Source organism: Lacerta agilis, chromosome 14, assembly GCF_009819535.1.
Source record: "Lacerta agilis isolate rLacAgi1 chromosome 14, rLacAgi1.pri, whole genome shotgun sequence".
NCBI classification, from domain to species: Eukaryota; Metazoa; Chordata; class Lepidosauria; order Squamata; family Lacertidae; genus Lacerta; species Lacerta agilis.
Genome location: NC_046325.1, coordinates 20,845,917 through 20,869,433, shown reverse-complemented (window position 1 = coordinate 20,869,433; position 23,517 = coordinate 20,845,917). Strand labels below are relative to the sequence as shown.

The 23,517-nt window shown below is 39.4% G+C and overlaps 2 protein-coding genes across 2 annotated transcripts; both read right to left on the bottom strand.

Moving 5' to 3' along the window:
- Window positions 1–230: 230 nt before the first annotated feature.
- LOC117057624 (vomeronasal type-2 receptor 26-like) lies at window positions 231–14,001 on the bottom strand. The gene is made up of 7 exons (XM_033168466.1): window positions 13,909–14,001; window positions 11,360–11,463; window positions 8,463–8,754; window positions 5,789–6,640; window positions 5,303–5,530; window positions 1,446–1,572; window positions 231–1,132 (listed from the first exon to the last, which is right to left on the bottom strand). Exons 1-7 carry the CDS (start codon window positions 13,999–14,001, stop codon window positions 231–233), a joined length of 2,598 nt encoding a protein of 865 aa, XP_033024357.1.
- Window positions 14,002–15,372: 1,371 nt separating this feature from the next.
- LOC117057623 (vomeronasal type-2 receptor 26-like) lies at window positions 15,373–22,498 on the bottom strand. The gene is made up of 6 exons (XM_033168465.1): window positions 22,419–22,498; window positions 20,803–21,094; window positions 18,416–19,267; window positions 17,866–18,093; window positions 16,521–16,647; window positions 15,373–16,274 (listed from the first exon to the last, which is right to left on the bottom strand). The coding sequence occupies exons 1-6, from the start codon at window positions 22,496–22,498 to the stop codon at window positions 15,373–15,375; spliced, it is 2,481 nt and encodes an 826-aa protein (XP_033024356.1).
- Between the last annotated feature and the right edge of the window lie 1,019 nt (window positions 22,499–23,517).

Below are 23,517 nucleotides of genomic sequence, written 5' to 3'. Positions count from 1 at the left end.
CTCATCAAATGCCCCTTATGTCCCTAACAGCAGTGCCTAATAACCAAAAGCTACTCTGGTCATAAGCATTCCATGCAAGATATGTGTGTGTGTGTGTGTGTGTGTGTGTGTGTGTGAATTCTATGCCATTAGTATGTGGGCATAGGGCGGTATACAAATAAATAAAAAATAAATTTAATGTTTGCTGCCATGGCAACACACACACAATGGAGAGATGGAAATATATCATTTCATTTTCTTTTCCTTATTAGTTCCTCCCTACTGTTCAACTGAGGCCTTAGCAGAATAATGTAGCATTTTGGGGAAAAGATGCAACCCAATAATCCAGCACTGGATGATAAGATGGAGAAGATTTCCACAGCCACCATGTATTTTCCTTTGGTGCTCAGATAGGTCGGAACAAAGGACAGCCAAACACTGCAAAACACCAACATGCTGAAAGTGATGAACTTGGCTTCATTGAAACTGTCAGGCAACCTCCTGGCTAAAAAAGCCACAATGAAGCTGGTTATGGCTAGAAAACCCATGTAACCCAAGACACAATAAAACATGGTAACTGAACTTTCATTACATTCCAGTATGATTTTTCCATGCAATGCGCGCATATCTGTACTTGGGAATGGAGGGGAAGTACTTAACCAAAGAGTACAAACAGCAGCTTGAATAAAGGTGCAGGAAAGGACGATGAAATTTGCCAACCCTTTCCCTACCCATTTCCTAACTCTGGCACCTGGTTTAGTTGCCATAAATGCTAGAATTACAGTAACGGTCTTTGCCAACACTGAGGAAAGGGCCAAAGAGAAGATGACACCAAATGTAGTTTGTCGAAGAAGACAAGTTACTGTTCCAGGTTGTCCAATGAAGAGCAAAGAACAGAGGAAGCAAAGGAGGAGGGCGATGAGGAGGATGTAGGTGAGGGTTCGGTTGTTGGCTTTGACTATGGGAGTGTCCCTGTGCTTCATAAAAATCCCAAGTACTGAAGTTGTGACGAAGGAGAAAGAAATAGCCAAGATAGTTAAGATGATTCCTAAATCTTCTTTGTAAGAGAGGTAGCTTAGAACTCTTGGAATGCATTGAGTTTGGTCCTTGTTAGGATACTGATCCTCTGGACAACTGACACAGGAATCCATGTCTTTAAAAAATGTGAAAAGGAAAAGTAAGAGTATTATTTCGAAATGTATAAGAAAGTCACTTCTAAACATTAGTGAGTATACATCCTTTTGTGATCTTGCATTCATGCAATTCTTTCATCAGGCAGCCAAGATTGCCCAGCCTGCCTTTGGAATTGCTAAACAAATGTGTAGTTCTTTTGAAAGGTACCGGTATTTGTTATTTGAATTAACACTATATCCATTTAGTGGGTGCACACCTTCCGACCAAAACATAATAGATAATGTTTTACTTTATGGAAATTGATTGATATATCAGGAAATTATGTCTCTTACCCTTTTGGTGTGAGATCATCCCTTCTGGACATGGCACACAATCATAGCAGCAAAATTTCTCTCCCTCCTTCTTTTTCCTGCTGTAACCAGGATAGCAGTTGTCGTTGCATACAGAAACTGGCAATATCTGTGCAGAAATATTAAGGATGATTATAAATGAGAGCAGTTTGATTTGTTTGTTTGTTTGTTTTTTAAAAAGAATGGCAGTTCTGCAAATAGTGTGTCACTTCTGTGTAACAGATTACACAGTCTGATAGTACTGCTGTTATAGGCTTCAGCTTCAAAGGGAAAAAAATGTAAGTGGTGTTGGGTGTGCTCCCATATTTGAACCAAGTTTCTTCTTGACTAAGATAAATCCCCCTGCCCAAATAATAATAAATTTAAAGTCTAAACCTTTGCAGACCTGTTCTGTCCACATTGAGTTAGAATTAAACTTGATTAACCAGTTTAAAGGCTTGATTACAAAGGTTAGTGCTTCAACCATGAAGATAGCTGTTCTCGTGTCCAGAACTTAGGAAAAATCAGCAAATTGATAAAAGTCGCTTGTAGTAAGAACTAGTTTTTGTTTTTTTAAGAATGGCAGGCCTGTAAATAGTGTGCCAACTCCAGCGGGGCGAGGGATCTTCACTCCCCCCAATATTTCTTTGAAGGGGACCCAACAGAGATCCTGATTTTCTTTTCTCTATAAGACATTTAGAGATGGATCACGAGGTCAGAGTAAACTGAGATTTCCAGAACTATGAAAAGAAAGGAATGATCTATGTTGTTGTTGTTGTTGAAAAAGAATGCTTTCCATCATAGGTAGGTAGGTTTATTTCGGCCATGTGGGCCATGTCACATCGCAAAACACATTCATCATAATACACACGGAGTAAAACAATTTAACAAATTTAAACAATACAGTACGAAACCAATTTTAAAACAACCCATTTATACCCTTTTATCTAAGTCACACTGAGATCTGAGTAGTCCAACTGAACTAGTTTTTTTTAATTAAAATAAAAAATCTGTTAAAATTAATTTATCACCTATTTTATCTCCCCAATAATAGGTCTTAATTATTTTCTGCATTGTCATAAATGGGAAGAGAACCATTCCTCTTCTTTGTAAATAGCACATTAGTCAAAAACCTAGCAACCATATGGGTTCTATTCGGTTCCTCGTCATTTAATAAGTAAATTAATTTAGCATCCTGAGTTCCATCTTGGGTTTTCTTCAAAAGTGGAACCAAAAATTTGGACCGAGCTGCCGAATGAATTGGACAGCAAAAAAAATATATGCTGTAAGGATTCTATGGAACCACTATTACAGTCGCAAAGGAGGGAGATTTGACCATTGGAAAGTCTATTGCTCAAAACATTTGATGGGAAAACATTAAATCTGGCTTTTATGAAGGCACACCTATACCTCACAACGGAGAGATTGGTTAAGTAATGTGGTAGTTTATTTGGTGGTAATAGGCCTAAGTTAGATGGTGAGCAAGTTCTGTGACTTGTAAGAGAGGTAAGCTGAAAATCAGTCTCCTCTAACTTTTGAGAAAAAGCTCTTTTGGCTGAGACTAAGTCCAGTTCCAGGAGATTCGGATGGGGATAACCCAATGTCCACAAGTTTATTATGTATAGCTTTCAACCAAGGACTAGAGAAGCCATCTCTCCAAAGACATTGGCTCAGGTGGAGATTAGGAAGTCTATGCCACAATGACAGCCAGTAACTTAAGATACGTTTCCATAAAATGGTTCCTAGTGATGGTACATTTAATTCTAGTCATATAGCCGAATTGCTTACGCATCTGGGTAATTTTAACAACCTCCTCAAAAACTGATTTTGGATTGTCTCCAGAAGGGTTAGGTTAACAAAGGGTCCCCATAGAGGGATCGCGTATGCCAATGTTGCAATCACCTTAGCATTGAAAACCTTTAGCGCAGATGGAACGTGGAATGCACCATCTAAAAAGAAAAAGCGCAGAAGCGCAAAGGCAAAGGACTTGGCTCTGTTTGATGTATAAGTAAGATGTGGTTTCCAACCCATATTATACTGAAAATAAACACCCAAATACTGAAATTTAGAAACCTGCTCAATGGTTATCCCATCTATTTTCCAATTATATGTTCTTCGGCTATTTGAGAAAATTAAAACTTTAGATTTAACATGGTTTATTGTAAGGGAATTAGACTTACAATATAGACCAAAAATCTTTAGAGCTCTCCTTAGGCCAATTCTTGAAAAGGATAAAATCACCGCATCATTGGCATACAGTAAAAGGGGGCAACGATATTGAGCAAGATGAGGGGCATGAATATTTTCTTGAGATTCTATCAGGGGAATTCTCATATCACTGATAAAAAGGTTAAAAAGAAAAGGAGCAAGTATGCATCCCTGGCGCACTCCTCTATTAATGGGAACAGAGTTTGATAGGTCGCTAGCAGGATTAAGTCTAACCCTGGCAGCTGACCCGTTATGCAGTTGAGTTATTAGCCACAAGTTTCCATCATAGAATCATAGAGTTGGAAGAGACCACAAGGGCCATCCAGTCCAACCCCCTGCCAAACAGGAAACACCATCAAAGCATTCCTGACAGATGGCTGTCAACCCTCTGCTTAAAGACCTCCAAAGGAGACTCCACCACACTCCTTGGCAGCAAATTCCACTGTCAAACAGCTCTCACTGTCAGGAAGTTCTTCCTAATGTTTAGGTGGAATCTTCTTTCTTGTAGTTTGAATCCATTGTTCCATGTCCGCTTCTCTGGAGCAGCAGAAAACAACCTTTCTCCCTCCTCTATATGACATCCTTTTATATACAGAACATGGCTATCTTATCACCCCTTAACCTTTTATATACAGAACATGGCTATCTTATCACCCCTTAACCTTCTCTTCTCCAGGCTAAACATACCCAGCTCTTTAAGCCGTTCCTCATAAGGCATCGTTTCCAGGCCTTTGACCATTTTGGTTGCCCTCCTCTGGTCACCTTCCAGCTTGTCAGTATCCTTCTTGAACTGTGGTGCCCAGAACTGGACACAGTATTCCAGGTGAGGTCTGACCAGAGCGGAATACAGTGGTACTATTACTTCCCTTGATCTAGATGCTTTACTCCTATTAATGTGGCCCAGAATTGCATTGGCTTTTTTAGTTGCTGCATCACACTGTTAACTCATGTCAAGTTTATGGTCTACCAAGACTCCTAGATCCTTTTCACATGTACTGCTCTCAAGCCAGGTGTCACCCATCCTGTATTTGTGCCTTTCATATTTTTTTTGCCCAAGTGTAGTACTTTACATTTGGCCCAGTTCTCTAATCTGTTAAGATCATTTTGAAGTGTGATCCTGTCCTCTGGGGTATTAGCCACCCCTCCCAATTTGGTGTCATCTGCAAACTTGATCAGGATGCCCTCAAGCCCATCTTCCAAGTCATTGATAAAGATGTTGAATAAGTCTGGGCCCAAGACAGAACCCTGTGGCACCCCACTAGTCACTTCTCTCCAGAATGAAGAGGAGCCATTAATGAGCACCCTTTGGGTTTGGTCAGTCAGCCAGTTACAAATCCACTGAATGGTAGCATTGTTTAGCCCGCATTTTACCAGCTTCTTTACAAGACTATCATGGGGCACCTTGTCAAAGGCCTTGCTGAAATCAAGATAGGCTACATCCACAGCGTTCCCTTCATCTACCAGGCTTGTAATTTTGTCAAAAAATGAGACCAGATTGGTCTGACATGACTTATTTTTCATAAACCCATGCTGACTTTTAGTGATCACAGCGTTCCTTTCAAGGTACTCAGTACCTGAAAAGAACAGTGATGAACTGGCCTAATGAACATTTTCTTGCATTATAATCTTAATTATTACCCACTTTGTCTCACCTGATTAAAACTTTGGTGCCAGACAATTTGTTTATCATGAATCAATAACTCTTTTCCTGGAGGAGCCTGAGGATCCAATCTTCCAACATTGACTCTGACGACTGAGCCATTGAGGAACATCATCCAGTTTGTAATATCAAAACTTGCAACTAATTCTCCATTGTCATCAAAGCGTATTGCTTCTCCAACACTATTATTGAATATGATATGCCTTAGAAAGTCATGGACCTACATTGAAAATACAGAAAGAGATAATTAGGTATTGAAGCAATTCCAATGAGTTTCAGAAAGCTCTATCATTGTGTATTTTTGGTTTTATTTCTGGACAATATATGTGATTGCTCTTTATTTCTTGCTTGTAATATCATTAACTTGTCACAATATCAAAAATCACTATTTTATAATGAGGCTGGCATTTATTATCCAAACAGATTAATAGCACCTAAAGTTTATTTACTTCTGGGTCATACATTAAATTGTACTTACCTGCCATGGTTGCACATTTTGAAATACCAGTCTCTGATTTTCTGACAACCTTCTATGCTTCAATCTCAACCTATATATGCCATGCAAAGCATGTGCCACAGCATAGACAGCATTGTAGACACTGTAACTATGGCCAGTCATCTTCATTTCAAACAAAATACCAGGAATGCTCTCCAGCTTCTCCTCCCCAGTGCATGTTTCCTTATAGGCTTCCTCCTGCTTCTTTAATGAACAGCTGAATGCCTGTTCCCAGAAGTCTTGGATAAATCCATCTCCTTTCACCTTAAAAGGCATTATCCCCTCAATAAACTTTTGGAAGACTGGTGGCTGATTTGAGTGAGCAGTGAAGGATATGGAACCATGGAAGGTTTGCATATCCCAAGTCTTTTGAAAGGACACTGAGGTGAAATCCCAGTGGGATGTAACAATCCACACTTTACCAAGAGGAGGCCATTCCAAACTGGATGCTACAAAAAGAAATATCCTCACAACCTGAAAAGACGGAGGTTCACCATATATAAAGAATACATTGGATTTTGTCTCAGTTGCAACTTCATATGTATCCCAGCGCTCTAAAAACAAATCTATCATCTCATCCACATAGTTCCATTTTGGTAGCCTTATTATGAAGGCATAACAGATGCCATTTTGAGAAAGCATAGGCACCATTGTCTGCAAAAACCTGTCCCCTTTGTCATCATCCACAGCAGCAACTCCGACCCATTTCCACCCAAAATGCTGAAGTAACCGCACAACTCCTCTTTGCTGGTGGGATTCAGTTGGGACCATTTGATACAAGAATGGATATAGCATGTTGGAACCTTGCAGTGGCAGAAATGAGCCATAAGTGGCCTGAAAACAAAAACTAGAAATGATGCATGAATGCTATATCTTGAAATCACAGCATTGCACTGGGTTAGGTAGTTCATCTAGTCGAGATCCCTGTGTGATGCTGGAAATCCAGAATTTGAGTGATTCCAACAGATGTCTACCTAGCTTCTATTTACATAAGACCTTGAGTGACCAAAAGTGGACATATCGCATTGTAGTTCTATTGCTGAACTGTACTGAATAGGTCACCTAAAAATCAACCAAAGTCTAGGACTGTCCTGAGGGTTAGAACAAGTTTTTGTGATCTTCTGTGTGGCAGCCATTCTGGTATTTTAAAAATGCTATTGTGCCCTCTTTACTTTCCATTTTTTCAGGATGAAAATATTCCTTCAAACTTTCTACGTAGAATCTATAACCCTGACATTCTGCTCAACTATTAATTCATTCTTATGAATTTCCCATATGGGTTAACTCCTCTTTGCATTCAATTATACTGTAGTTATAGTGCTGTATAGTACTGTACTGTACTGTGGTGGTAGGGTCTATAACCTGTACCATTAGAGGAAAGGATGATAAGCAAGTCCTGCTTCTTGTTAACTTCATCACTATCACCAAGAACTCTCTAATGCAGAATTTCACCTGTGTAGTTTTAACATTTGAATGCTTGCTCCTCTTGTGTAGATGGCTTCTAAAACCTACAGCAGTTATTTTTAAACTCGGCTCTTAAAGCCTAAAACTCAACAGGTTGTAAAACAATGAATTTTGGGGTTGTTTTGCACAAAAATGACTCTTCATAGTCCTTTGCTTGAAAGAACAATGCATGGTTGCTTGCTGGTTAGATATTTTTCTTCTCAGGTTATCTTGTTTGCCACTAGTCCCAATGTATACCTTTGTTTATTTCATTCCATCCCTTTCTTTCCATCAGTCAGTGTAATCCAACTTATTTTTCACAACACCAACAATTTTTGTCTCTGTGTCTTCTTAATTATTAGGCAGGTGTGCTCTCTCTCTCTCTCTCTCTCTCTCTCTCTCTCTCTCTCTCTCTCACACACACACACACACACGTTTGGGCCTATTTCCGTAGCCATAACTGTCATGTAGTGTGTGTGTCTACGTGTGTGTGTGTATGTATAGTCTGTCAATCCTTACCCTACCAGCAACCTACCCAACCTAACCAGCATTGTATATTTTCTGATTCTTTCCTCCCTTTGAGTCAAAGTGCTTATAGTAAAATAAATAAATATCTGGTTTTTTTGGTGTTTTAAGCAGTGTTTTGTCCTATTGTTCTTATTGGTTTATAGTTTTGGTTCACAACTTTTCCCATCCTTCCTGAATACATTCTCATTCGAAAACCAAGGCGCGGCTTCCGATTGGCTACAGGAGCTTCCTGCACTCAATCAGAAGCCATGGAAGGCACGCCAGACATTTGGCTTCCGAAAATTGTTTGAAAACCGGAGCACTCACTTCCGGTTTTCGATCATTCAGGAGCAGAAACGTACAGGTTCCATGGTGTTCGGCAACCAAGGTATGACTGTACACAGGGCAGCAGCACAGAAAGATGGGAACAGATAATAAAATAATAAAATAAGGCATTTGCATAGAAGTGACCAAAAGCCAAGGTGACAGGTGCTGCTGGTGCCAACAGAAGCACCAGTAGCCAAACTGGTGAGCTCATAATCAGGCTAGCTTTTCCTGCTCTAACTACCAGTAAGCCATTACAAAGGATTCAGTAGGCACTTCCACAAGCAGGAGACAGTAAAGAGCAGCCCCTTTGTTGGGAGAGAGGAAGAGAGAGCCCAAACCATTGCTGGACATCATTAACCTCCCAGCATTTTAAGCTTACCTGTGGAGTCTTTTGGATTGCTGAAATGGCAGCCATATTGACAGAGATCTCAGAGAAACATCCTCCAATGATAGCAATCAGATTGTTCTGGTCGTTACACCTGAAGTTGGGGGAAAACCTCTGTTGTGTGGAAAGCAGGCTGAGAGTAGCCTTATAGGTCATTCTTGCACTCAAGTAGCTGTTGAGGATGTGGAAACCCAGAGATATATTTGGCAAGATTGTGGGATTTTCGTTGATCTCTTTGACAGCAAATGCTAAAGCCAGGATGTGCTGGTAGTTCTTAGGCACTGAACTGTAATAAGGATGACAACTGTTTAATAAAGTAACCACAATAACAAAAATGCATATGTACTCTTCATTCATTCATTCATTCATTCATGTGCTTCTAAGATTGAGGCAAATTTTACGACCCTAGATTACAATAGACTAAAGAAGAATTGACACCTGAAAGAGATATTTCTTGCATGGAAAACTAAGTAGTCTAACTGTTTTGAGATGATTCTAGAGCTTAACAAACCACCACAACAAAAATGCTCTTTATCAGCTTACATTCAAATGCTTGCAAGACTGAGGTGAACCTTCGGACCATAGGAGACAATACATTGAGAAAAATCTGAAATAAGTATATTCCTGCTGTGAAGTAGTAATAGTCACTTCCCCAGGAGGATTGGGTGGTGGCTTTGTTGCCCTGGTACAGTTGTGCTGTGGACCATGGGTGCTGGAGGTGGGGTTTTCATCATTTGCACAGCCAGAGGGGGAATGTTGGAGCTTCTCTTCCTGTGGCACAATTTTGATGTGTTGAGGCCCATGATGTGGGATGATTGCTTAAGGGGCAGAGAAGTCACCCTCCCATCCTATTGCTTTTTAGTCCTTCCCAAAGGTGGGTGGGCTGGGACATGCAAGGACCTTGCTATGGACAAGTTGGTTGCAATATTCTGGGCCAGGGAGGAATTTTCCCTGCAGACTAATTGGCCTGTCTGAAAGTTTTTGCCTGCCACATAGCAATTGTCACAACTCTTGTGGTTAAGGCATTGGGTCTTGATCTTTAATATCTGTGTATCCTGCTAAAGGGGTCTGTCCAGAAGCCCACATGGGAGCCAATGGGCCATAGAACCAATCCAAGAGACAGCCCTGGTAGCGGGCAAACTTAGTTGATATATTTTCTCCACAGACCCATAGGGAGGAAGCAAACTCACTTCTGAACAACTCCAGCATCAAATATAAGAACATCTAGCACAAAAAACACCCTCCCTGCACATATTCTCTGAAATTTAGCAGTGTTCTTACATAGAGGCATTTCTATGATATTTTCTATTTCATATAAACTGACATTAAAGTAATAGGGAAGATTGTGATTTGTAATAAATAAATAAATAAATAAATAAATAACCAAAACACCAAAGGCTGGCCTTGCAGCTATCCTTCTTAAATCAATGTCCTTTGAAGAGCTAACATATCTTCAGTTTCTGTTGATTCTGCTCATCTTAAACAATAATAGATATATATATATATATATTTTAAAGGAGCAAATGTTAAAGGTTCTCAGCACAATAATTCCGACACCTATTTTTCTGGTTGTTTTATCCTCCCCAAAGAAACAAATTAGTTGGCTTCTGACTTCTGCTGCTTGGATGAGAATGACAGAGTGTCATAGTCACCAGGGCTTTTCAGTCATGGCAACAGAAATGCCATCTCAGCCAGGAATAGTGGAAATAAGAGAAAATATTTCAATATATACACAAGGCACCTTAATAAAACATTGTCTAAATCTTGCATCATTCAGTCCAAGCAATTTGTGAGTATTCCATCTTTCAGTTCTAGAACTGCAGCACGCTTTGATCCACATCAGCGCTGCTGAAGATAGCAGAAGCTGAAATGTTTTGCTATGAAACATTCATATCTCTATTTTTTTTTAAAGTAACTCTATTTGTTATTATTTAATTTGATACACTCAGTCCAAGTCCAACATCTTCTGTTAAAGAAGAAATTTAGATTAACATGAAGTTAGTTCAAAAAACTGACAATTGAGCATCTATATTGTCTGACATCTAAGATACATTAGATGTACATTAATGTAACTGCAGGACACTTACAATAAGGGGAGGTATGTGAGATTATGTTGGATGCATAAAGGGGAGCCTTACAAATTTCTGGAAACTCACCTACATGTGAAAGAAATGTCCCATATAGTGCATGTTTCAGAAGGCCAATTCACAATGTACTTTCTAAAATCCACATGCCACTATAATTTTTGATTTGTGAACTTTTAGTATGAACACCAGTTGGAGACAAGAAGCCTCTCCAGTGTGAAAGAAATAGGTAGAGTTAAACATTCTGGTATTTTTCAAATATAATAGTATCTAATGCATCATTAAAAAGACCAGAAGTCTGGAAATGCAATGGAACAGGCAAAGAGAGGGGTAAAGTCTGAGAATAAGAGAAAAACTGAAATGGCAAAGCCCTGTGTTTTCATTAATTTGTTAAATTTTGGCCCCTCTCTCCCTTTAAAGACTTTTCAAATATTATTAAGCCATCTATGACATGAATGAATGAATGAATGAATGAATGCACAGGCATAATCCACCATGTGATTATTCAGAAGAAGCTCAATAGAAATGTACAGGATCACTGATTCAACGGAGCTTGTGGAGGGAAACTTATTAGTATTTTATGATCAACAATAAAATGTAAAGGTAAGACAAGGTGATTAACAAGCTGGAAGTGTGAAATTCATCAACTTCCACTTTCGTCACATTTTTCTTTAGTTTTATTATAGATAGACCATAAATTCATATCAGCGCACAGTCTTGAATTATGGTGTGTTTTCCATTTTAATGGTGTATTTTACAGAATGGGGGAGAAAGAGAAAGAGAAAGAGAACAAAATTAATTTCTTACATTGATTCATCAATCAACATTGGTGTAGGCTGTTTCATGAAATTGAAGTCATCATAGTTTAAGAAGACCTGGGAAACAATCTCCCCGATGATGATATCAGCTGGCTGGTAAAATTCATGAGGAATAGGGAGGGGATCATCATATATATGGCAGTTAATGGAATGTGTCTTGCACAGAGTTTGAGACAGCAGTACAAGCAACAAAAAGACCACAAGCATGATTTTGTTGATAATATTTTGCATGCAGGTGTACATTCCCAGGTTAGTATCTACAGCTCTATATAATTGGCTATTATATGATTTCTTACAGTCTTCCTTGAATGGTGGTGAACTGGTGCTACACTCATTTATAGCTTGATATCTTAGGGTATATGTGCACCATTTTTCTCCTGATCTTATTTATAAAAAATGGTTCTGTGTTCATCAGCACTCTCAACAGTGCATCTCTTCACTTCTCCCTCTGTGAGTGAGTTAAAATATTCATATACATCTGTTCAGCTACAGGTATGAATGATTTCCCCAAAAAAATGGTGTGCAAAGAAAGTGTAACCCAGAAAATTACCCATGGATTCTCCATGAAATGTGAATTTCATTAAAGTGAGGCAGTAAATATCTGTGAAGCAGATATAGACAAAGAGAGAGAATCAGGATAGGGATTCTTATGCAGCATTGTTCTTTGTCAGAGTCAGCTTTTGAGAAACATGTCCTAACATCTATAGAGTAATCAGAGAAGAAAATGACAGAGTCTTACCTATGCAGAGATCCATTGCTCAATAGTACTAGAGGTTTATATATTTTTGTCAGATTCTGATCATTGGTCTTGTTAACGAAACCTGTATAACCTCTGTTAAATACAAGGCGAACAAGTAATTCTGACAATGATAGGTGTGATTATAATTTCCCCTGTGTCTTGATGTTCCTTGAAGCTGCATGATAATTGGTAAAAGTATAATGAGACACACCCCTCCAACTCTGCGTTATTATTTTCTTCTTTGAGGGATAATATGTAGTCAGTTGCATAGTTCACAACTAGATCGCTCACATTTGTTATAACTTGAAGATCTCACACAAGTTCATACAAACAGATCCCTCATTTATAGGCTGTGAAATTTAAGGCTCCATGTTGCGTGTCAAAGCCCCAAGCCACCCCCATGAGAATAAAGACACAAGGACACAGAAATTTAGGTTAATTGTTAATGGGCAAAATTTAGGCCACAACTTTATTGGTTACAGAATGTGAGCGGTATTGACTTAGGCACTGGCATCAACCGACTATATCTGACTCCTGCCTGTCTTGCAGGGAGTCTGGTAAAGGTAAACCACCAGTAGGGGGAGCCCCGCCGATGTGGATCGACTCGAGCACCCCTTGGGTTCCCGCTGGCATGGCCCTAGCCCCTCCCCAGGCTTTGGATAAGATCCACACCCCCGGATTCCTTTAACGGAATACCCTTAAGCATGGAGGGGCAGGTGATGGCCGCACCTCCCCTCCCCCACACTTTGCTATTCCAATGCCTAACCGCCAAACCTTACAAAGTTGTGACAATTGCTACGAGGTAGGTGAAAACCAAGTGGCTGGTGCCAATTTGCCAAGTGGAAAAATTCCTACCAGGCCACTCAACGGCGACCAACCAAAGTCCATAGCAAGGCCAAAAGGGGCAATTCAGCATCACGCCATGGTTAAAATTGTACCCGACCATGCCCCAAGCCGCCTCATTGGCCGCTTGGCTACCTGGCATGGCCGGGCCTCCCCAGCCCAAGGTGGGACATAGTCCTGCCCCCCATGCTGAGGGGGGAGGCTTGGCAGCTTATGTGCAATGGGTCCCCACTAAGAGGTGGAGCCGATCCATCATGATAATGGAAATATATCCCTTAACAGATCACTTTGAATTCTTGTTTGCCTCACTTCTTCTTGTTATTACTGTTATTTTGATATTTTTAAAAGTATTTATTTTTGCAGTGCTATTGATCTTCATGGCATAACTTAAGGAATGAAGGAAGATATTCAGTTTAAGGAACTTGCAGTCTGAATTTAGATTGTGTGTATGTTTAAACAAGTCAATGAGAAAAGGATATCAAAGCATCAGAGAGACGAGTGATGGAAGAGAAAATGGTAACAAGCCACACATGGGGGAAATTTATCATTGCTACACTGACCTCTCTCTGTTTGTATATCACAATAACTAAAAGTGCAATATTACGAATATGCACTAAACCAGACGTCGGCAACCTCCAGCCCATGAGCTGGATGCGCCCATGGAGACAATTTTACCAGCCCATGAGCCACCCGCCAAATGAGCCGATAGCTCAGCAAGCCCCCCGCATGCTGTTCTAAACCAGTGCAGCACGGTGCAGGGACTTGCCAAGTGGCGCCGGAAATGGTCTCTGCGCACGCGCAGATACCAGAAACCACGTCTGCACATGTCCAGATGTTGAAAATCACTTCTGCGCAGGCGCAATTTTTGGCATCTGGGCATGAGCAGAAGCGATTTCCGGCGCCGTGGACATGTGCAGACACAATTTCTGGCATAGTGCTGCGCATGTCTGGCTCACAGATGATCTCTGTGGGCTTGATCCATCCCATGGCCGGATAACCTTGCTGACGCCTGCACTAAACCCATAAGTACAAACTGCTGAAACATCCATCGAAGTACAAAAATGCACTAAAGCACTGCAATGGGCAAAAAGTCAAGATCCAGCTTAATGATCATGGAAAGCCTGGTGAAAAGATATGTCTACAGTAGGTTTAACTGATGATGCTTCCCATATGAGAAGGAGATGATTATTCCAAAGGATGGGACCAGAGCAGAAAATGTTTTTTTTATGGATCACCAGTGTCATGAATAGCTCACAAGTGGGAAAATATACATTATGTTTTGGCAAAAAATGTATTCTAGACTAGATTTATTTATGTATTCTAGGAGAAAAAATAAGGGAGAAACAATGAAACAAAGCAAATAAATAAGTAAATAAATAAATAAATTTAGGGACATAAACATACTGCTCCCAATATTTTATTCAAGTTGACCAATGATACTAGAGTCTAGACAGTGTCTATTTAAAAAAATGGAGACCCAGAGACCATGTACTGTGTGAGTGACTCCCATTCAGAGGGCACAATCTTATTGCCCGTTGTTGATACAAAGGGGTCGTCTCCTACTGTACCCCTTTAATCCTCATCACTATCCAAAGGCTGCTTGGTAAGGTGAAGGCCCTTTAAAAACCACCCATCTAACTAATGTCTTTGAGAATTCACTTGGAGCTAGGAAAATTTCCCTAGGAAAATTTCCCTATTTTGATATGATGCTAACATTCATTATCCCATTCATTCACCTATAGTGAAGTTTACAAATATAAGAAACAGCTATGAACAAGTTCAAAGGAAAGGCCACTGTTTTCTGCATCCACCACCTCACCGTTCATTCATCATAATACAAAAACCAGAGTGCTATATTGGAGCCACAGCTAGACTTCTTGAGTGCTCCATTTGAAACGCAAAGAGTTCCAAATTGCTTTGCACCTCCCAATTCAAAGAAAACCTTACTTTGGAAGGCCAAGAGGGTAGCTGGTGGCAGAAATGGGTCTTTGAAAGATAGAAAACTGCTTTTAAAGTGAAGGAAATGTAAAGTATAGTGAACCTGGATGAATCTTCAGGGATCATGAAAAAATCCAAAACCTCTAGTGGGAAAACCCACAGAACCCCAATCCTAGCAGGGCTCTTTACTAAAAATTCAAGTGGACACCTCACATTTCAGAAGGAATTGATTGACGCAACCTTAAGAAGGCCACAAAATGTGAAATAGTTTCAACCTTTGGGAGACTGACACAAAATTCAAAAGATTCAAGGCATGCAGCTCATGCTGGGAAGGGTGGACCTGATTCAAGTCTATTCTGAAGAATTTGAGGAGATATAGTTTTCTAAGCTAGTACCCATCCTTGAAATCTCATGAGATCCCTAGCATTCACATTTTCAATGAAATATGTATAGGAGCACAATGAAGAGATGGACACAAGCATTCATTTTGCTTTCCGTATTAGTTGTTCCCTGTTGTTCAGCTCAGGCCTCAGCACAATGATGTAGCATTTTGGGAAAAAGATGCAGCCCAGTAATGCAGCACTGGAACATAAGATGGAGAAGATCTCCACAGCCACCATGTATTTTCCTTTGGTGCTCAGGTAGGTTGGAACAAAGGATAACCACACACTGCAAAACACCAACATGCTGAAAGTGATGAACTTAGCCTCATTGAAGCTGTCAGGTAATTTCCTGGCTAGGAAAGCCATAATGAAACTGAGAATGGCCAGCAAACCCATATAACCCAAGACACAGTAAAACATGGTAGTTGAACCCTCGTTACATTGAAGTATGATTTTCCCATCGAATGAGTGCATGTCTGTATCTGGGAATGGAGGGGAAATACTCAACCACAGACTACAAACACCTGCTTGCAGGAAAGTGCAGGAAAGAACAATAGAATTTGCCACTCTTTTGCCAACCCATTTTCTCATCCTGGCACCTGGTTTGGTTGCCAAGAATGCCAGAACCACAGTGATGGTCTTTGCCAATACAGAGGAAAGAGCCAAAGAGAAGATGATGCCAAAAGCCGCTTGTTGGAAAAGGCAAGTCACCTTTCCAGGCTGTCCAATGAAGAGAAAGGAGCAAAGAAAGCAAAGGATGAGGGAGATGAGAAGGATGTAGGTGAGGGTCTGGTTGTTGGCTTTCACTATTGCAGTGTTGTTGTGTTTCATGAAAGTTCCAAGGACTAAAGTGGTGATGAAAGAGAAAGAAATAGCCATGATAACTAAGATGATCCCCAAGTCTTCTACGTAAGAGAGGTAGCTTAGAACCCTTGGAATGCAGTGAGTTTGGTCCTCTTTGGGGTACTGGCTATCTGGACATTTGATGCAGGCATCCATGTCTTAAAGGAAAAAATATGAAGAGTGAATCTGTTGTAGAAATCAGTTCTAATCACTAAGCAGAATGTATACTATTGTGCTCTTTCAGTTCTCTTACAAGGCAGCCAAAGATTACTCAGCCTGCCTGCTAATAAAAGTGTTGCATATACTGTTCTAAAAATATTATATCCAAGCCATAAATACACATTGTATAAATTTTTAAATATGTTAGAAGATTTGAGCAATATCTCTGACGTTATGTCTCCTACCCTTCTGGTGAGAAATCATCCCTTCAGGACATGGAGCACAATCATAGCAGCAAAATTTCTCTCCCTCCTTCTTTTTTCTGCTGTAGCCAGGATAGCAATTGTCGTTGCACACAGAAACTGGGAGCACCTGCACAGAACCTTGAAGGATGATCAGCAGTAAAAATTGGGGTTTGGGCTATAGAATGGTGGGCCTCCAAAAAGTGAGGCGAGCTTTAGATACTTTATTTATGTTTCATCTTTTATTTATTACATGTTTAAACTGCCCTTCATCCAAAGATCACAGAGTGGCTTACAATAAAAACAAACATTGGCGTAGTGTGGTTTGCTACCACCTGGGGTGGTATGTGTGCGTGTATCAGACAGGCAGGGGGCACAGAGGGTGAACGGAACCTGCCATGCCAGCTCAGCCCTCACTGCTGATGTCGCTGGAGTGATGCCAGCCCTGAGTTGCTTTGTGAGACTGATCCAAGTGGTTTGGGGCTGGCAGAGCAGCCCTGGCGTGAAAAGGACGCAACACCCATGCATCCTTTGATCCCAGCCTCGGCTGCTGCATCCTTCTCATGCCACCCTGTCAGCCCCAAGCCACTTTGCAGTGAATCACTCAGATCAGATCCCAGCTTTGCAAAGTGACTTGGGGCTGACAGGATGGCATGAGGACCCAAATGCACCCCCAAGAAAAATGCACCCAGGGCAACACTCCGGCAGTCACCCCTTGCTACTCCCCTGATAAAAAACACAGAAATACATACCACAATAATAAACAAAAGCAGTAAACTGGGTTAAGGGGAATATTTTTGCCTGGTACCTAAATATACATAAGAAGGGCACCAGGTGAGCATCATAGAGGAGGCACATGAAGAAGGGCCTCAGATTATGATCACATGCTCTGGATTGGTTCATATGGGGAGAGGCAGTCCTTGACGTATTCTGGCCACGAGCCATTTAAGGCTTTATAGATCAAAAGACAAACACATGGATATCACGTTGCAGTAATCTAACCTAGAGGTTACCAGAACACTGAAGGTGTTGCTATAGCCTTGTGCTTCAAAAGGAAACCATAAGTAGTGGTGATTTGTGAACCTAGCTTTGAGCTGCATTCCCTCTCTAAGGAGGGGGTTTACCAAAGGCAAAAACCATTGCAGAGGAGGCCTAGTTTAGGAAGAGATTATGTGATTTAGATTCTGAAACATCAGAAATATGACATTATACAGGGAAAGTTCAAGTAGGTATCATCATTTATTATTCATTCTTGACAATGTCACAAAGCATACTTCAGCATGTACCTTGCCTAATGGGCAGTTTTTTTTAAATCTTATATTCCTAATCATTTATCTCTATGTCTCACCTGATTAAAGTTTTGATGCCAGACAATTTGATCATCATGAATCATCAACTCTTTGCCTGGAAGTGTCTGATGTTCTAGTCTGCCAACTTTCACTCTAATCACCGAGCCATTGGGGAACATCATCCAGTTTGTAACATCAAAACCTGAAACTAATTCCCCATTGTCATCAAAACGTATTGTTTCTCCAACACTATTATTGAATGTGATGCCCCTCAGAAAGTGATGGACCTAGATTGAAAGGGAATATCAAGGAAAGGATACCTAGGACTCCAAACTATTTCAATGACTATCACAAAAACCTGTCATACTTTATTAATTGGACATTATATGTGGTGACTCTATATTTTTGGCTGACATTTTCCTTCATTTATCCCAATATCAAAATTCCCTATTTTGATATGATGCTAACCTTCATTATCCAAATAGTTTTATCCAAATATAAAAAAACAACCAGAACAGTGAACAATTAACCAAACCAATGTTGATACGATTGCTCTATGAAGACCTACAGTTCCTTTCACCACTTGATCATATATTGAGTTTTAATTACCTGCCATGGTTGCACATTCTGAAATAAGAATCTCTCATCTCGCAGCAATCTTCTATGCTTCAATCTCAACCTGTAAATGTCATGCAAAGCATGTGCCACAGCATAGACAGCATTGTAGACACTGTAACTATGACCAGTCATCTTCATTTCAAACAAAATACCAGGAATGCTCTCCAGCTTCTCCTCCCCAGTACATGTTTCTGTTACATCTTCCTCCTGCTTCTTTAATGAACAGCTGAATGTCTGTTCCCAGAAGTCCTGGATAAATCCATCTCCTTTCACCCTAAATGGGGTAACCCCCTCAATAAACCTTTGGAAACCTGGTGGCTGATTTGGGTGAGCAGTGAATGTTATGGAACCATGGAAGGTTTGCATATCCCAAGTCCTTTGAAAGGACACCGAGGTGAAATCCCAGTGGAATGTAACAACCCACACTTTACCAAGAGGAGGCCATTCCATAATGGATGTTAGAAATAAAAACATCCTAATAACCTGAAAGGATGGATGTTCTCCATATACAAATATTACATTGGTTTTTTTCTCCCAAAGAACTTCATATTTTTCCCATGGTTGTAATGCCAAGTCTACCATTTTATCTACATAATTCCATTTCGGTAGCCTTAATATGAAGGCATAACAGATGCCATTTTGGGAAAGCATAGGCACCATTGTCTGCAAAAACCTGTCTCCCTTGTCATCTTCCACAGCAGCAACTCCAACCCATTTCCATCCAAAATACTGAAGTAATCTCAGAACTCCTATTTGCTGGTGGGATTCAGCTGGGACCATTTGGAACAAAAATGGGTGTACCATGTTGGAACCTTGTAGTGGCAAAAATGATCCATAAGTTATCTGAAATTAAATGTTTAAAAAAGGGATTAATATTTCTTAGAATCCCTGTGCTACACTAGGATTTTTACCTCATCTAGTCCAGATAATGCTGTGAATCCTGAATTAGGCCATTCTCAACAGATGACTCTCTACCTTATATTTCAGACCTCTAGTGAGGGAGAGGCCACACATCCCTTAGAAATGAGTTTTACTATTGAACTGAAAACAGCAACCCAATTCCAGTACTGCCCTGAGGACCTTGTGTGGTAGTCATTCTAATAATAATAATAATAATAATAATAATAATAATAATAATAATAATAAGTTATTGTGAGCCCATTTCTTTTCCAGGGTAAAAATTCTTTTTTTTTAACCTTCTTCCAATCCAGAACTAAACTCCAGGGTTTTGAGAGGCTGGTGGAGAAGAGTTGGGTTATAATGCTGCGCCTATTACTGACAAATCAATTGAATACCCCCCCCCTTGCTTCCATTCCAAGCCTAGAAAATCTTACCCAACATCTCTTCAATGACAGTGCTTTTGTGAAGGGATAGTGACATCTTTAAAAAATGTTTTCTTATTCTCTTGCTTAACTCCAATTAGTTATTTCCTTGAGAGAACAGTCAACTTAATTGCTGGGTTTTTTAGTGGTTAGATATTATTCTATCCAGCTTATTCCTTGCCTTGCCTTGCCATATCAATCATTCCCATCCAGTCTTTATTTAATAATAATAATAATAATAATAATAATAATAATAATAATAATAATTTGTGTGTGTGTTGTGGGTTGTCTTCTTTTCTTAGTTGCTAGACAGTGCCTGTTTCTCTCTCACACACCATTTGGGGTACCACTTTTCTAAACATAGCTGTATTTTTCTCATGTCATATTTCTCTCTACGCTGTAAGTTATAACTTGTAATAGGTGCTTTGTTTTTGTTTTTTGCATAGCTAGTAGATTTTTTTTTTTAAAAAAAAATCAATTCTTCCAGTTCTTCCCTTGCCATCAATACACTCCATCCACCTTTATAAATGTTCCAATGCCTGCTGCTGCTCTGCCTCTTCACCTCACTGCCTTTTATTTCATAACTGCATTAAGGAAACAGCTCTTAGTGACTACCTGCCTTTCTTTGACTTAGATGTCTGGAAAATAGTGTCCCAAAGATTCTTCAAATGATTCATTTTTTCAAAAAAAAAATCTTCATGAAACAGGAAGATGTTAACTGTAAAAAAATGTTTTTTTAACAAATGAAAAAGCTAAATTTAAGGACAGTCAGAATAAACAGAACAAAACCAGCGCTTGAGATACCTGTCTTAAATTTGCCCGGAATCAGATTTTGTTGTTGTTGGGGGCATTCAAAGTCCTAGTGAAAGAGCAATACTTCAGTAAAGTTTACAGTTAGGAATGATTAGCAATGATTCCATCTTCTCGTATTATTAAGCATGCATTTAACCACTTTGCCTTGCAAAACAGTATGAAGATTTTGGTCAAATGCTTTCTAAATTTCAAGATCTTACGCTACAATTCTGAAATATCCATTCCCTCATGCACCCAGCTTACCTGTGGAGTCTTCTGGATTGTTGAAATGGTGGCTACATTGACAGAGGTCTCAGAGAAACATCCTCCAATGATAGCAATCAGATTGTTCTGGTCGTGACACCTGAAGTTGGGGACAAGCTTCTGCTGTGTTGAAAGGAGGCTCAGAGTGGCCTTATAAGTCATTCTTGCTGACATGTAGCTATTGAGGATGTGGAAACCCAGAGAGATATTTGGCAAGATTGTGGGGTTCTCATTTATTTCTTTGACAGAAAATACCATGGCCAGGATGTGCTGGTAGTTCTTAGGCAGTGAACTGTAATAAGAATGACAACTATTTAATAAAGCAACCACAATAACAAAAAAGCATTTGTACTCTTCATTCATTCATTCATTCATTCATGTGCTTCCAAGATTGAGGCAAACCTTAGGACCATAAATTACAATAGACTGAAGAAGAACTGACACCTGAAAGAGATATTTCTTGCATGGAAAACTAAGGAGTCTAACTGTTTTGAGATCACTCTAGAGCTTAATAAAACATTTGCTATGAAACATTCATATTTCTCTATTGTTGGGCAAGCTAATATATTTGTGAGAATTTTTTTTTTAATCTCTCCCAAGTAACATTTCTAATGTTCAACTCAATATACTGATTGTCTCTTTAACAAGCCCGACAGCTTTGATGAAAGAAGCAATACAGAATATCATTTAGTCGCTTCAAGCAACCGATAAAGAATCATTTATATTATCTGAAATCTGAGATATATTGATGTAACTGAAGGGCACTTAGAATAAGGAGAGGAATTGGGAGATTATATTGGAATCAGAAAGTAAATTTTACACATTTCCACAAATTCACAATACACCAAATATCTTACTGAAGTGCATGGTTACTGAAGGTCAAGCCACAAGCTACTTTCTAAAACCCATATATCCCTATGATATTTTATTTGTGCAGCATAAATTTTAAAAGTTTGAAACCAATTGATTGTGAGATCCCTCTTTAGTATGCTGTCTGTTTGAACAATATGCTGGCATTTTTGCTGGGGAAAACTGTAGGGGTGACATTAATAGGAAGACTGTATGTCTCAAACAGAGTAATAGAAAATAAATGGTTAAATAAATCTGAAGTGTGGAAGTGCATAAGATAAGGCGGTGATAGAGGCAACTATGGGAACAAAGTGAGGGGAAAACAAAAGTGGCAAAACCCTCTTTTTCATTGATAAATATATCTTTTGAAACCCTCTTTTTTATAAATATTAAGTCATATATAAATATAAGACATAAAAAGGTAAGGAAAAGCATGAGCATAATCCACCATGTAGTTATTCAGCAAAAGCCCAATAGAAATGCACAGGATCCATTCATTCCTAGGGAGTTGTGAAAGAAAATAGTGATTTCTGATCAACAACTATATATATATATATATATATATATATATATATATATATATATATATATGTAAGGCAAAGAATGATTACCAAGAAGAAAGTTTGATCAAATTCCATTATTCTCATACTAGTATATAAATTATTATTGATGCACATTGTTATACTATGATATGCTTTCCATTTTAATGGCCCAAGCATTTTACAGAACGAAAGAGAGAGAGAGAGAGAACAAAACTAATGCCTTACAGAGGTTCATTGAACAGCATCTGGGCAGGCTGTTCTGTGAAATGGAGGTTATCGTAGTTGAAGAGGACCTGGGAAACCATCTCCCCGATGATGAGGTCACCTGGCTGGTAAAATTTATGAGGAATAGGGAGGGGATCATCATATATGCTACAGTTTATAGAATGTGTCTTGCACACAGTGTGACACAGCAGTACGAGGAGCACCACCACTATAAGCATTACCCTGCTGAAGAAACTTTTCATCCAAATGCTGATTCCCATGTTTACATCTTTAGCACAGTAGATAGCTATTATTGGTTTCCCTGCAGGTTTCCTTGAATTGTGGCAGATATTTCCTAAGATGCAAACACCACTATTTCCTCGACTTATATTCCTCTGGGTTCATCAGTGTTCCTGAAGAGTGTATTTTATTTACTGCCTCACACTTGCCTCTGTGGCTGAGTAATTTCAAATCTCCATATATACTTGTTCAACTAAACATATCAATGCTATTTTCTTAATGTGCAAAGGAAAAATTGTGGAAACCTTAAATTCCCAGTGCATTTGTCCACACAAATGTGAATTTATTACAGTGAGGCAGTGCTTTGATACAGGAGCTGTTCATAGGAATGTGTCTAATCCACACCAAATTCATGAGTTGTAAGCAGTAAATATCTCAGAAGTGAATGACGTAATGGTCAAACAAAGTGCTCACAGTATACTTTTTGTGGTTAAAATAATGTCAGAATAAGGTGGTGGGAAACATACCCTAACATGCACAGTATATAATCATAGAAGAAGATGACAGAGCCCTCCTCAGCCTATATCCAGTGCTCAGTAACACAAGGGTTTTATATCTCTTTCATATTCAGGTTGTATATCCATTACGTAAAAGGCCAGTAATTTTGACAATTATAGGTGTGATGAGAATCTCCCCAGAGGACTGGTGTCTTTTGAAATTGAATCACAGAAGGTGCAAAAATGCATACTATTATTAACCTTTCTGCAGATGACATAGTTCTCACATTATCAAAGCTGGAATAGGCAATACCTGAAGTTCTGAAATAATTGAATAATTTTGGCAGAGTGCCAGGCCTACATATCAACGAAACCAAATCAGA